This window comes from Palaemon carinicauda, chromosome 22, assembly GCF_036898095.1.
Source record: "Palaemon carinicauda isolate YSFRI2023 chromosome 22, ASM3689809v2, whole genome shotgun sequence".
In the NCBI taxonomy this organism is placed as follows: domain Eukaryota; kingdom Metazoa; phylum Arthropoda; class Malacostraca; order Decapoda; family Palaemonidae; genus Palaemon; species Palaemon carinicauda.
Window position 1 is genome coordinate 3059348 of NC_090746.1, and position 16791 is coordinate 3076138.

Below are 16791 nucleotides of genomic sequence, written 5' to 3' on the forward strand. Positions count from 1 at the left end.
AAGCATGTCGGAGCCTACACACATCCATGGCGGGGACCTTCGGATGGAATCTCTCGGACACAGCATCGCGACGCTTCAACACCGAGTTGGCCCACAGGGTGGTGACCTGGTGCGCCAAGAACTCGATGGAGCGGGTACCCGAGAGCAAGAAGGTCTCTATGGCCTTCCTATTGGTCTCCTTGGACAAGTCCTCCGATCGCAATAGGATGCCCAGAGATCCTAGCCAAAAGTCCAGCCACGAAGTGGCCTGCATGGCACACTTAGCGACCTTCTCGTGGCTAAGGATCTCTGCCGCCGAGAACGACACCTGCCGGGCAGAGAGTTTCTCAAGGGAAACTCCCTTTGCCAGCTCCTCCACAGAGTGATGGAGAGGAAGAGCGAGGTTGTGCTCACCCAGGATCTCGAAATACCTCCTCTGCTGAAGACGAGGAGGAGGGATGAGCTTGTTCCCGGCAGTGGAACGGCTGGAGGAGGCAAGAAGTGCGAGCTGAGCATTGGCCCTAGCCCTGGCACTCTTCAGCCCCCGAGACCAGGGCAGAGCAGCACTGGTCTTAGGGGCCTTCCGAACGTCAAACACTTCATCCAAAATCGTGTCTTTGCCTTCACGGGGGGGGGATGACTGGATCCATAAGCCCGTTAAGTTGCCTTATCAGGCTTAGGACCTGCCAGAAGGCATGTTCGGACTCTTGCTGTTCTCCTCCCTGCGGCCTGGCAGCTCAGTCTCCTGCCCCAGGGATCTCTTCCTGGGGTGACACGTGGACATTCCCCTGGGTAGTCGTGGGTTCCTGACGAATCCTTGCAGAGGATTTAGGGACGGTCTTGGAGTCCTTGGATTCCCTCCTGGGAGGGATACAGGATCCCAACAACGAGGTTCGAGGGGCCCCTTCCTCACGAGACGATTCTCCTGCATGAAGCGAAGTCTCCCCCCCTGGTGCCGAGGGGAAGACTACCGCCCCACTGGACTCACCTGAGGACGGAAAGGCCTCGTCCACGGGAGAAGGAGAGAGCACTCGTGCAGGAGAAGGGACCTTCGCGACCGACCTCTTGGGAACCAACTTCGCCCTGGGGGAAGTCACCACGAAGTCCACTCCTCTCTTTCTCTTCAGCGTAGGAGAGACAGCCGTTGGTTTGTTACCCTGGCCGGCGAGTGAAGGTTTCATAACCCTCACTAACGCCCGTGCCAGAGGACCAAACCAAGTCTGTTGCTCCAAGGACACAGAGTCCGAAATCCTCGCTAAAGGGAAAGGGATCGGGCGATCCTTTGGAGTAGACACCACGGTACCTGCCTGAAAAGAAGGTGGAGAACAATGATGTACTAACCTCTCCTCGTCCTGCACTACCAACCTGTGTTTGGGTGGAGGAGATCCCGAGTGCCGTCTAGGAGCACGCGTTCCTGCTGCTACCACCGGCTGCGGAATTCGCCGCGAACGATGGTCGCGCGAGGGCGAATGGTCGCGCGGGCGAGCGATCGCGCGGGCGCGCAGGCAAGCGGTCGCGCAGGCAAGCGGTCGCGCGGGCGCGCAGGCGAGTGGGCGCGAGGGTGGGCAGGTAAATGAACGCGTGTCCGAGGCGGCGAACGCAAGCGTTGGCGCGACGGCTAGGAAACGCGCTCCCGCGAGGGTGAGGAAGACCGCTGGCGATTTAGATCCACAGGCGATCGATGAAGAGCTGGTGAGTGCGGTCCCTCAGGTTGGCGATGGCGTGATGTGGCATGTCGACGCGTTGGCGAGCGATGGCGAGCAGCATGCGCAGGTGAATGACCGCGCAATGGCAAGCGATGGCGATCAGCATGCGCAGGTGAATGACCGCGTGATGGGGTGCGATGGTGATCAGCATGCGCAGGAGGGCGATCGTGCAATGGCGAGCGATGGCGAGCAGCATGCGCAGGAAGGCAATCGCGTGATGGCGAGCAGCATGCGCAGGTGGGCGATCGCGAGATGGGGTGCGATGGTGATCAGCATGCGCAGGAGGGCGATCGTGCAATGGCGAGTGATGGCGAGCAGCATGCGCAGGAGGGCGATCGCGTGATGGCGAGCTAGAAGCTGGCGAGCCATGTTCCTTCAGGAGCGTTGGAGAACGTTGGCGCGCCGGCTGTCGCTGTTGAATAGGCGATACTAAGATCGCCTGTGCGCGCTGGCAAGCAGGTGAACGCTGGCGAGGAGGTAATCGCTGGCGAGGAGGTAATCGCTGGCGCGTAGGTGATCGCTGGCGAGCCGGAGATCGCTGGCGAGCAGAAGGTCGACGCGTGTCATGTGAAAGGACAGGTGGCGCGGCAGGAGGTGCGGTGCGTTCACGAGCAGGAACTGGAAGATCGCTGGCGCGTTGGCGAACATGTGTTTTTGACACACGCGCAGCACGATGTTGCGTAGCCACAGGACCAGGCAGATGGTGAGCAGGGAGCTCAGCAGGAACTATAGGGTGGTCAGAGACCGCAGGGCGATGGTCCTCAAATGAGCGCTGACGCTCAGAAGAGAGCTGACGAGCAGGAGAGCGCTGGCGAGGAGGGCGAACATCAGGAGAGAGCCGACGAGCAGGTGAGAGTCGGCGAGCAGGAGAGTCGTGACGAGCAGGAGATCGCCGATGAGCAGGAGAGCGCTGAAGATCAGGAGAGCGCCTGTGCGCTAGCACTGCTCGAGGAAGGGAAGGATCCCTTAGCCCCGAAGGGACCGTTGCCCGTCGGGTGACGAGTTCTCCAGAAGGCGAAGATCTGGCAGGAGATGGTGAACGGTCTGCAGAGAGGTTCAAGGAAGGCAGAGCTGTAGGTTGAGGCTGACGAGGAGAGTCCCCCCCGGAGGATGAAGACCCAAAATGGTGCCTCTTAGTCCCCCTGTAAGGGGAAGGGAGGCCCTTGTGGCGTAGCGGACGGTGAGCCTTACGGCGGAGGCGGCCTCGGGGAAGATCGTCGGGACCATCGGTCCTCCGAAGGGGAGTCTCCGTCAAAGCACTTCCCTCAGAAGGAAGCTGAGCAGCAGCAGAGACCGAAGGACTCACTTCCCCCTTCGAAGGATGTAGGGAAGGGGGAGGAGAGCCTAAAGCACCATCATCCGCAACAGCACCTGCGGCGGATTGCCCAGCCACGTCGGAGGCCTCTGTCACCACGACATCGACAATAGACAGAGGGTCTACCTCTGCTACCGCCGGCGACTGCTTAACAGCGGCCCCCAACGAGACAAGGTCAATTAAAGCGACCCTGGAGGGCAAGCCCTCAAGCCCCAGGGACGACCAAATCTGTAAAAGATCATCATTGGTTAAGGCATTATCAATAACCTCCCCCGGAGGAGGAGGGGGAACCGCCTCGCTATGGGAGGCGACGCCCTCTCCCCCCACCGAAGGTCGGGAAACAGAACAAGGGCCTGCGCTCCCACTCGGCCGACGAGGGGGAGCTTCGGAGGAGGTTTGGGCGGCGGAAGAAGAGTCCCGAGAACCTTCCTCCTTCAAGGCTAACCCCGGAGGAGAACGGTCTCTCTTGGACTTCTTCTTACGCCGACGGCCAAACCTCTCCCACTGGGAGGCAGAAAACTCCCTGCACTCACGGCACATGTTCTCCTGGTCACACCGTCGGCCCCGACATTGAGGGCAGAGGGTGTGCGGATCCGTAGTTACAGTGAACCCTCGCTACTTCGCGGTTCGACCATCGCGGATTCACCACTTCGCGGATTTTTTCCATAACCCATATATATACAGTAATATATATATATATATATATATATATATATATATATATATATATATGTATGCATGTATTTATGTATATATGTATGTATGTATATATGTAGGTATGTATGTGTATACATTTAAATATATATATATACACACACACACACATATATATATATATATATATATATATATATATATATATATATATATATATATATATATATATATATATATATATATATATACAGTATATATATATATATATATATACTGTATATATATATATATTACATATATATATATATCTAAAGTAGGAAGATGTGATGTAGTTCTAAGGGAAAAGTATGGGAAATATGTCTGGGTGATAAGCAAAGCTCTACCTCCAGTTTGTTTCTTCATTATGATCAGAGATAAATGTAAACAAAACATTGGTTGCCATTTTTTATCGTGCTTTTTAGCGTGCTTATGAAATGCATGATATAAAATCGCCTTTAATATTTGTGCCTGTTTTAGTTTAGGGTACTGTAGTACATGCATTAAGTGTTCTGCACATTAAAGGGTAGTTTGTTAACAGTACTACGTACAAGGGAAGGTTTTAAAAGTCTGAATATACATGTTGAATAAATAGGTAAATATGGTGTCACTACTTCGCGGATTTTCACCTATCGCGGCCGGGTCTGGAACCTATCTACCGCGATAAACGAGGGTTCACTGTACGTCCGACATGAAAGTCCCACAAGGACGGCCGGCAACTCCAGGGCATGTACGCATTGTAAAGAGGAAATAAAAAAAATAATGAAGGTCAACTTCCAACCAACACACACGCTGAAAAGAAAAAGCAGAAAATTAAAGGCTGTCACGAGGACGATGAGCAGACACGTCTGATCACCGCCGAGCCAAAAGTGAAGTGAAGCAAGTCACCGGTGTGTGGAGGGGGGAGGGGTAGCAAGCTACCCTTCCCCACCCCCCGCTAACTAGCGCGGGGGTAATTAACCCTCGTTAAAACTATTGGCTCGTCATTTCAGCTGCGCTAAAAGGTAAACCCTCTGTAAATAGCGTGGTTTGTATTTCGGTTACGGAACAAAGAAAGTATTGCATTCAAAGATAATACTGTACAATAGTAAAACAATGTACCAACTCATCACAAAGAATGTGGCATCCGATGCAATCCCAAATGAGTCTAAAAGGTTATCCTGAACTGAAAAGGATTCACTATAGAGAAAGCAATCATAGAATAGGTTTGAGACACCAAATTCAGCTCATCTAGTAATCATAGGAACTTGAGAAAGCACCTCAACATATCTATTTGCCAAATAACAAAAACACAAATGGATAACCAGCTGAAGATAATTCTTTTAAAAATTATTGTTGGAATTAAAACTTTTCCCCAGTCAACATGTCAAAACTTGTACGTGTGCAGGTATGTGTCAAAATCGTACAGATATTATTAAAGACATATGACCTACAATTCATCAACAATCGCTTTACCTTCATGAAAAGCAGAATATATAAGAAAGATCTCTTAATGTACATATTGCATAACCTTGAAGTTCTAGCACTTAGTCTGCAATCAGTTGATCTTTATGGGATACTTAAACATATACTATATTCTATATACTATAAACAATGACTACTTGAAATATCATACATTACTAAATATTTACAATTATCTAAAAGTGATAAAAGAAGTTCAAAATATGAATGAAGTACCCAAGTTAGCATTACTACAACAGAAAATGAAATGTTACGTGATAATACACGTATCAATTCTTTGCACTATAAATGCTAACAATTCATGTCATGTAAATATACTAAACTGTACAGTTGATAAAGTAATTTATACCCAAACAAAATCTATACAAACTAATTACGGATCCAAAGTAAACACTTTAAAAGGAACATGCAAATAATATAACAATTGCCATGCACATTTGTCTCATGCACTAAAATACTGAATAAACACTGTCTTAAGAGTACTATGTACTACCAAGTTAAATAAAATACAGTCACAACTGTCAATGTTGAGTAATCATGCAATTAAATAAGAAATAATAAAAACGTAAATCCAAAGACAACCAATGCGTTTGGTGAGTATGAAACATCTCATCCTGAATACTTGACAACCAGCCTCAAAGTCTTTAGAATAAGTCCCTTTTACAGTATTGTTGTTGAACCTTGGGTCAACAATACAACCAAAATACCATAACTAAAACTACATATTATCAATAATATAACTACAGAATGCATTACATTTTTTAAATTCATAAAAAGTTAAATTTCTGATAAAAAAAATTAATAGAAGTCCATCACTCATAAGTAACCCCCTTTTTGGCATGTCCCAGAAAATACAGTCTTTTGTCTAACATAGAGGAGTATGAGTAGTCTTGCACTTGAACTCTCTGGATCCTCAAGTCCATACCACATAACTGCTTCACATTTAATATACTGGGTAGTCTGAAATATTAGTTGCTAGCCTGCAGTGATATTACAGTAATCTTCTGGCCTGCACACTCCTGATTTTGTTGGGGGAATGGGGGGGGTTAGGGTAATGAATTCAATGATGGAAAGACATGTTCTGAGGATTTCTTAGAATGTCTATCTTCAAAGTAGCTTGGTCAAGCCAAGCAGAAAAGTAAACAAGCACCATGTATCTGGCACTTGTTCCAATGAAGTCTACTAGTGGTCTAGTGATGTTCCCTACTGATTCAAAAGAACATAGATAGTTTCCAATTGCAGTGACAACACAAAGGGAGCAATGGAAACAAAACACACATTTCCTCACTCAATACTTTTTCTAAAGAAGGCATTTTATAATGATAACAGATATGTTTAACTTCAACATATTTTTTTCTTAGTGCAAGAGATTTTTTTTTAAAATTTTCAGTCTTTAAGAATGTAAATTATTTCTTATAAATCTCAGGGTGGGGGAGGGATGTGGGAGGGAACTTTCCTTTGAATGAGAGAATAGATACTAATGTCTTAATTTTTTGCCTTTTTATTATTTCTCTTTGGCTGTTTATGGGTGAATTTTTGCGTATATCTTTTTTTTTTCAATTTGTACCAATTAGTCAATTGTGGATAAGTGTTTCAACATTCACCAACGGCGGAGAAGCGAATCATCAGTTGGTGAAACCACAGGTAAGAAGGGTAGACTACTTTTTAGGCAATTCTATAATAAATCACCTACAACCAAAAAAAAAGTGAAAAAGAAGATTTACAGTAGTAAGACATAAGTAGAAGCAATGAAATAGAACACAAAGGTTTAGGGAATCCAGCACTAAAAATATTCAATGAACTCTACTTAGCAGTAGTACAGACGACTGTAATGTCAGGGATATATAAGGAGCATGAAAGCAGACAATATGAGTAATGAGTTTGTGTTGAAATAAATTCATTCTAAAATCCTTTTCACTTTCATTAATTTCATATGTGAATATCATTACATAACACCACTCTTTAAAACTATTAATATGTAATTAATTATCTTCATAATAACGGAAGTTTTGAAATATTTTTTCCAAGATTTACATCGTCATGACTCAAATATCAAGAGTGTACAAATTTTCTGATCACAATGCTAAACAATTGTAGATACTTCAGAAAATCCTTAAACACTGTAGGTATATGAATATTACACATTTCTTAAATACAACCCCTTTAATTTTTTTCACATATTTAGTTAATGTATATAATTTGTATAATGGAATAAAGTCATTTTCTCAAAAAAGTATGCCAATGCTGCTGAGAAAACTCTCACAATCAAAAACAAATAATTTGCTAAAGTTCACATTGTCCTCCTAGCTGTATGTGGTATTGGTGCTTAGCTGGGATTTTAAGACCAGGATGAAAGGAGCTGGCTACCCATTAATTCAAGAAATCCCATGGCCTAGAATGAATGACACTCAGCCAAAACATGGCCCAACCACCACTCGATGACCAATTTCACCTACGAATAATTACCTGTATCTTTAAATATTATCAAACAAGCACCCCTTTTGGAATAATATTGTATCTAGAAAACAGTTTACCTTATAAGCCTAGCAGCAACCAAAGTAAAAACACCTATATGTGTCTTATTGCATCCATAGATTGTACAGTTATGTTTGTGTGAAAAGAATAACTTATAAAGTATATTCCAAAGATATTACAAATTCAAATTTTAAGTTATATTGAGCAACATGCTGGATAATCATTCTATGCTCATCAAACATGTTTGAGGGGCCATAATTTTGGCCACTACCCGAGCTTTTCAGAGATGTCCCAACGTTGATGGGTTGGAGAAAAGCACTCACACATAAAGCTAGCATATGATCTGTCTTTGAAGGAAATATCATGGGATGAATTGTAGACTTGTGTTGAGCATGAAGAAAAATCTTCCTGCGCAGCAAGGTTGGCGCACGTGATGACATCATCGCGCACTGAGATGGCAGCGTGTACAGCGTTGTCTGGCTGAACGATGATCATGCTTGAATCTTTTCAAGCATAGGTTTCAGTGAATCTCCTACATGACTTTCCTACTCTTGGTGAGGAAGGAGAGGGTGAGCTGAAAGGAATGTATAGTTCTTGGAAGCCTTGAGGTGTGGGTGCAGCTGATGTGGTCTGACCACCCCTATTATAAGCTTTTAAGGATCTCTTAAGACTCTGTAGAGGAGACATAAGCTTAGGGACCCCAAAGTTATATGGCAAACTTGGTTTGTGAGAACGTGTTGGGAACTGCAGACATTCGTCTTCCAAAACTGTTGCCTCATAATTTAGGGGAAAGGTTTTCTCAACTCTAGGGTCTCTCTAATGGGAGCATCACATAGAACACCCCTGTTCATTCTTTATCATCCTGTTTGCTGTGCGGGGACTTGGCTCTTTAAAGCCTCGCTGTGCATAATCGACACTACCCTGAATGTGTGTTGCTTGAAGATAAGGCTTCAGCTAATTCTTGACATGGAAAATTGAAGGAAAGTTCTCTTTGCATAGAATGAGATTCTTCTCTAACTCCCATTGGGGCGAGACTCAGCAACATAGAAATCTCGCTAAGCTTACTGAGACAAGAAACATGATTCCCATAGGGAGGGAGACAACTTCCTACAATAATTACATGGATAATTATCTTTAACATCTCTTGTCTAGGCTAAAGGGACAAAGAGGGTGCATGTCTATGTCCGACCGGTTCATAAGGACACCGCAACCATCGCCATCCTATCCTAGGGAAAAACGTAAATACAGATTTACTGGACATCAGCACTCAATCATTACTCACAGATAATGAATAGAGACTCAAACGACCGTGAATTAAAAACAAACACAAGTTAAGAGAGCTAAACACTAAAAGAGTAAAAGAGATGAAATGAAAGGCTCGATCGTAGAGAAGTGGTAGAGCCTCTTCACTTCATGCCCAGCAGTGTTGTGCGGAGATGCTGTGAGCAACCGCCCCCTTGCTCCTTGCGCATGTACTGCGTTTACCCAGCACAATGCATGATGTAATCAACCAAAATTTTGATAGGCCAGTCGTAGGAAACATAATTAGTAGTAAGCTCATATAAATGACTTAGAAGTTTGTATCCACGTAGGAATAAATTTAATATTGTCATCAGCTACGATAGATTCTTTATTGATGTGTATTGTTCCAAAGCTGATCATTGACTTTATAAACTTCACTTGTTCACTTACACTATATAAACATTTAAGTTGGCAATCCATATCTTTCTGTTGCTTACACAAGCATTAACTCTAGCTCACCTACACACAGAACCCCCCAGGGGTCTCCTTTTATATACTCCTATATAGTTTCTTACGTTTCTATGATAAACAACAACAAAAACATGAGTGATCCTTGATAGATACAGTACTGGCACATAACTAAAACTGTTATTGTTTTCTCTCTTGACCTTTCTGTCTTCATGCTTGGTTAAATTCCTTTTTAATAATAATATTTTATTGTATAATCTTTTGTCCTCCAAAAGGCCCTTTTTATGTCGTTGCCTCATTATGGACTGCCTCTGTTGTTAAACTTTTAAGCAAAGAGCCTAGCTAAAGTAGCTCATACTTGATTATCTATTTCCAAATTTTAATGGACCCCTTTCTTTTGCATATTATCACAATCATTTCCCACTCATTTGATTATATCATTTTAATTTATCAAGCTTTTATATATTTTGGTCAGCTCTTCAATCTAGTAGACACCAAAATTCTCTCCAAATTAAAAAGATTAACAAAAATAATAAAAATAAAAATCAAGAAACTCTAAGGCAAGTGCGTGAAAGCTTGTGTGAGCCATGATTCCTCATTACAAACTGTTATTACCTTTAAACACATATCATATCTCCTAACAGCTGGACACTAATCACACGAGGCATATATCAAGGGTTTACATTAAATATGATAAACTAGGAGGTAAATTTCCCTTTGCTAAATGCTCTTCCATTAAAGTATGGAATACTACACAATTAACAATGTAGGCAAATAGCATGCAATAGCAAAAAATTTCTTTAAGCAACTATTAACGATAGAAATCTAAAAAATAAACTTTGCCTGCATAAAGAGAGCTCGAGACTGACAATCAGTTTTGATATTGAATAAAGAACATAAAAAAGTCTGTGGACTACGAGATAAGTCAGCATCTAAGCTTAAGCAACAGGTCACCTGCAAGCTTCTTTCACACTAACAAAGTTCAAAAAGTTTTTTCCTGCAAGTTTAATCTAAGGCAAAATTGCAGAAGTGTACAAACATACTTTTAAAAGACAATTTAAGTGCAACATACACTTTTAAAAGGCATAGATTCTCAATATACTCTACTGAATATTTAAAGTGAAATAAATGTGTGGACTATAAAATCGTAACAATCACGACAAGTATACAATTCAGCATGCAGACAGAGAGACTTACAATCCTTGTCCTCCTCATCCTCAGTCTCATCAGCTGTAAGAAGGGTTAGATTTAAGAGAAAGTTATTTCAGTCACTTGCGTTGTCTCAAAAACTAATATGCAAAAGGAGTCAATTTGCTAAACATCCTCTTACACTCTCATTAATGGGAAACAGATATAAACTGCAGTTATCTTCATAAAGACTACAGGACGTATACATACTTCACAAGAACCAGATTCTAAGCCGTTACCCGATAAATATTTTCCAAAATAGAAATAAAATTTTTGGTCCACTATTAGTCCTGAATCAGCATTATCAGTCATTGAAAATAAAAAATAAAACATTTTATGATTTCCTAATTCATGGTAATAAAAGATTTGGTGGAAAGCTTTAAAATTCTTACTAAATCTAGAAAAGGGAACTTCACTGTCATTTCTATATAAACCTGTCACAAAAATAGATAGCCATGACATAGTAAAACACAAAAAATCCCTTTAAACTAAGTTATTTTAAGATACAAATAACAGAATTTTAATAATTAAATCTCTATACAGTACTCCCTGATATTCATATTGGTTCCTTTTAGAAGATGGTTAAATATCAGTCTAACCTAATACAAATGTGTGACATAGTGATATACTTTTTCCTTTTTAAAAAAACTAAAAAATAACTATCTACCTTCAAAAATAAAACAAAAAAACAATATTAATAAAAATAAATTTATAGTGACGATGAAAGAAAATTATTACTAGGCTCCTAAGTGGTAAGTCAGAACACCAAGAGTTTGCCTACAGAAGTCTTGAACCCTCTCATAGATTCTCAAAACTGTAAAAAGGTACACCCAGGCCTACATGACTGAGGACTATGAAGCGTGAAATAGGAGAAGATGAATGGAGAAATATCGACTTAAAAGCTGATGATAGATATGAGTGGCGAGATCTAACCGAGGCCCTTTGCATCAACTGGCATAGGAGAAGATGATAATGATGATCTCTTAAAGCGTACCCAGTGTACAACACCGAGAATGATACTTTGCAGTACAGTACCCATAGAGCCCCTGCTTCGATGCTTTATGCCTTTTTGCTTTTCATCACTTCCCTTCAGTATGTTCTAATTCTGCTGTCAATAACTTTACCCTGGTCTCATTTTCAACTTTCATTTAGAAGAAAATCCTTGGGGTGTGACCCTAGCACTATAACTTTCCACAATAACGAATGAAAATATTAAATACTGTACTATATCAAAAAACACAAAAATTACTTTGTTCTGTCTTTCCTCCTCTCAAAGTAAGTTGTGATTCATTGGGTTGGCAGAAGTGAAATCATATATTTATAGGGTATTTGTCATCTTCAGTCCCTCTTATGTCTATGCAATATTTGATTTCCAGTATCGTAATTAATTCTAAACACTTCTATACATTACTGCATTGCCTAATCATCTCCAGCTTTGCTGTATTCAACTGTCATTGTAACTATGTTATAGTTTTGTTTTCCTTTCCTATATTCTATATTGTTAAAGTCATATTTTACTTACAGTATTTAAAATCATTTAACCATCGAGGAATAAATCAAATTAAAGACACAAAAGCTTAGCAGTCTTGAGGACAGTATTAGCAGCCCAACATCGAGAGGTAGCACCTACACAAAATATTATTTTAGGGCACAAAAATTCTTTCACAAACAACAGTAAAAAGCTTTGCCAAATGTATCTATAAACTTTATGGAGTTGATCTTGAAATGACCATTAAGCAACAGATACTAATGGCTATATCAAAACATCAAATTTTTATTTCTCATATAAAAATGCATATTAAGAGACAGTGACCAAGGTTTATACTTCTTTAACCATTCATAAATATTGGGCTTTGCTATTTTGCTCTACAACTTTAAACTTATAAAATATCCTCTTCCGGATGATATGAAAAGCTCTTCCTACATTAATTATAAAGCTTCCCTTTTCTTTAAAATTTTACAATTATTAAACCTTCAAAATAATTAAATGAATAGTTAGAATGACTGATGAAATATCTCAAGCATAAAAACTGGTTTCCTTTAGTGTATATAACTTTACTAATATTCAAGTAAAAGCATAGAATCTGGCAGAATTTGTTAGCGAATTAAACTACCATTAGGTTCACTGTGGGAGTTATGTATCCTTATTTCCACAAGTCCAATAGACAACTAATAGCAAATAATGCACATACAATATATTTTCATTAGTGTGAGAACAACAAGCTTGCTAAAAGTATTATGAACACTACCACCACCACCACCACAGATCAAGAAAGATGTTAAAACCGACTAAATGGACCGTGAGGTCAGAGTAAAGTCCTTTTACTTCTTAGTAAAGTACATTACTAATAGTTAGTTAAAATAGAAACTATGCAGTATTATAAGGTAGTTCTAACCTATAAATCTAGAAGATATGTAGCATTAAAATACACATACTTACCTAACCAGTTTTAATATCTATATATGCTACTGTATTAAATAATTCTATATTCTACCTAACGACATTATATAAACATTTCAAAACCTAGTGGACACTACATAATTTCTAAAACACTGGTGGTATTAAATTATAAAAATATTATCAGTAAGGATCAGAGAGTCTATAATTACTCCCATATTCATTACATTTCAATGCATTGACTATACAGCACGTGAAAATTTCCACAGAAATCAAATTTTATCGTAATTCTTTTAAAATCATACAGTCTTCAAAGTACAAAGGATGAGATAAAAAAAAAATGTTAATACTGCACAGCCTGTGTAAAATGTTAGTGACATATACCCATAACTGAAAATATTAAAAATAACACAAAAACATGCTAATTGCTACTACTTTCTTCCCTTTGCCATTATCATATCCCCTTTATTACCATTATTATTGTATGCGTATTAAAAAAACCAACTATGTCAATTCTAATCATCAAAATATATTTCAGTCTCCACAAGATTCCTATTTCTCAATGTAAACTACTAAATTTTCAAATAATGACAAAACACAGTACTCATAATAAACATAATGATCATGACTTGGCAAGAACTATAACTTGGAAATTTGAGAGATGGAATACTTTATCTACGTAGGTTTACACAACGAACAATAAACCATTCCTGAACTGTTTTAAAAAAGAAACTACAATAAACCCCACTACTCAAACTCTAAAATGTTTCATCCTGAACAAATAATGGCAATAACAGATTCCTTAGAAACATTATTTTCAAATCACCATAAAACCAATAGTAATCTGGCTTTTGAACAAAAATAAATGGAAGTCCTTTGTAATAAGACTGAATTCCTCCATTAATAGTTTTCACTTCAAAAGCATAGAGATTACACTAGATTACTTAAAACATGAGGAATTACCGCAAAAAAAAAAACTTTTATAAATATACCTGGGTAGGGATGGAGTCGCACAAGCTCTGATGTAAGACAATACTTTGGTTGGTCCCGTACTGGAGAAATATCCAGCTTTAGCAAACCTGGTAGACATTTTTTCTTCAACTGATTAGATGGGCGCTTAAGGTCAGCCAGGAACTTATACAAATCATCATCTTTTAACTTGTCTCCTTCCTGTTTAAAAAGTATGTACAGTGAAGATATGACACATTAAAAATATACTTTCCTAAGCACTAAGACTCACCAAAATAGATATAAAAAGTACTGTATTTTACTCAGTACCTGCTCACTGCACCAAATAAACTCCAGCTAATCTATTTAATGCTATCAGAGCATAGATCCTTAAGAGAATTGATGGAATGAGGAAGGTGGCTGGCAAATTAGTTTTAGTATAGATTAAAAAAAGCATTCATATTTCTTTCTTTTTATTCTATAATACAGTACTTTTCCATAACACTCTGAGTACGACAAATATGAAAATTAGATATTTTCAAGTTAAATTCAAGATCACAATAAACAAAATAGAAAATATTTTATAAAGGAAATCATGATATACTGAAGACAACAACAATATGGCAGGAAAGGTTTAGAATGGTCACTTTGTAAAGGTTGAGAGATATTCCTGAAACCAAACCATTTTAGTCTCATTTTCAATTATAACATACAAAAGCATTCAACATAATTAAAAAATATGAAGTTATTTGATTTGATATGAAAAAATAGGACATTTTCATAATAAAATTTGTTTTTCTATACTTACCCAGTAATTACCTAGATACATCTTAAAACAAGAAGTTTGGATCGGTAAGTGAAAATTCAAAATCACTTTTCATCTATCTCAATGTAATTGGGGAGGTTGGGTGGGTTTTATAAAACTATTGGGTATGTACAAAAAACACATTTTATTATGAAAATGCCTTTTATTTTTTCAAATTCTTACCCAGTATTCATATAGCAGAGTCCATATTTATATGGAGCATGGATCGAGCTAACCCCCTAACGTAAGTATACAATTATAGTTCAAAATACAATGGCTATACTTTCAGCCTGCATACTCGCCTGCAGAAAGTTTTCAGCAGATAAATACTGCCTCTGGTACGAAAACCCTTCTTAGATGAAAACCCTTCTTCCAAGAGCAATGACCTTGGGTTTAACAGACTACATCATTGCTTGTGGGATCACAGAACCTAACTCGGGAATATAACCCTCCTTTATGGGTCACTGTATCAACAGTTCAGGACTCCACCAATTAATACCAGCTATTGACATGAAAGGGGACTTAAAGGTACAACAATACTCCTCTCTTAAGTAACAGCCACATTCTTCAAATAGTGGTGAACAAAGACAGACAGTGTGCCATGAAGGTGGCTCATTCAAGAAATCTGTCAAAGAATTTTTTTTTTAAATCTATATAAATTTCTATTGCTCTTTCTTATTGAGTTTTTAACTCAGGTGAGATATGTTATAGTAATTTATCATGAGCTTTATCATAAAGTTATGTATCAAATACAGTAATGTATGACACTGGGTTTTTATACACTGGTCTGTCTATATTTGCTACTAATGCAGACAGATTGGGTATATTCTTAACCATTTATTGCACTTTAAGTATAACTGCATAAGCTTTCAAATACCCCTTCAAGAAATGTAGCGTGTATTCAATACTTCAAACTGACCATAACTACCTACCCTATAATTATTTGCTAAGATATAACCCTAATTGGAAAAGCAAGATGCTGAAAGCCCAAGGACTCCAACAGGGAAAATAGCCCATTGAATAAAGGATAAATGGAAATAAATAAACGACGAGAGAAGTAATAAACAATTAAAATAAAATATTCTAAGAACAGTAAGCACATAATATATCTTTCATATATAAACTACAGTATTTAGAGTTAAATGACAGGACAAGGTTAGAAAGGAAACTATGAGAGAGATTACTCAAGTGCCATATGTGGATGAGATCATGGTGAGGGGTAGATGGAGATGGTTTGTGCATGGTCTTTGCACTCCCCAAAAGAGATTATTTCACCAAACTTTCCACTGGGCTCCATAAAGCACTAAAAGTGTTATTAGACCCAGACCTACATGGCTAAGGACTATGAAGAGTAAAGTAGATGATGAATGTAGACGTATTGAATTAAAAGCTCAAGATAGAAAAGACTAGTGAACTCTAACTGAGGCCCTTTGCGTCAATAGGCGTAGGAGATGATGATGATGATATAAACTATAAAAACTCTTAAAATACAAGAGGAAGAGAAATAAGATAGAATTATGTGCCCGAGTGTACCCTTAAACAAGAAAACTCTACCCAAGACAGTGGAAGACCATAGTACAGTGGCTATGGCACTAACTAAGACTAGAGAACAATGGTTTGATTTTGGAGTGTCTTTCTCCTAGAAGAGCTGCTAACCATAGCTAGAGTCTCTACTATCCTTACCAAGAGGAAAGTAGCCACTGAACAATCAGAGTGCACTAGCTATCCCCTTGACAGAAGAAGAATTATTTGGTAATCTAAGTGTTGTTAGGTGTATGAGGACAGAGAAGAATATGTAAAGAATAGGCCAAAGGGTTCGGTGTATGTGTAGGCAAAGGGAAAATGAGCCGTAGCCAGAGAGAAGGATCCAATATAGTACTGCCTCGCCAGTCAAGGGACCCAATAACTTTCTAGCAGTATTATCTCAACAGATGGCTGGAGCCCTGGCCAACCTACTACCTCTGGAGAAATATCCCATATATTCTTGATGCACTCATGGACATCTTTAGGAGATCTAAATCATGAATGAGGCCAATTCTATTCATTGACATGTGTCTTCAAACTCACCATCCTTGTTGAGGGTTTGGGGGTGCCTACAGGTCTACCTGCAGTC

At 39.6% G+C, this 16791-nt stretch overlaps 1 protein-coding gene across 14 annotated transcripts in view; it reads right to left on the reverse strand.

Annotated features, from left to right (window-relative positions):
• Window positions 1-16791, reverse strand: part of Zir (Zizimin-related) — a 326985-nt gene that overhangs the window by 252911 nt on the left and 57283 nt on the right. For 13 of the 14 annotated variants that reach the window (XR_011039379.1, XR_011039374.1, XR_011039378.1 and 10 more), the window contains exons 10-11: window positions 13918-14095; window positions 10537-10569 (exon numbers count right to left, since the gene is read on the reverse strand). Coding sequence is in view for 4 of the 14 variants with exons in the window: in XM_068345898.1 (XP_068201999.1) it covers window positions 10537-10569; window positions 13918-14095 (211 nt within the window). In the remaining 10 variants the exon portion in view is untranslated. The remainder of the gene's footprint in view (window positions 1-10536; window positions 10570-13917; window positions 14096-16791) is intronic. The other variant, XR_011039375.1, reaches the window with a different exon arrangement.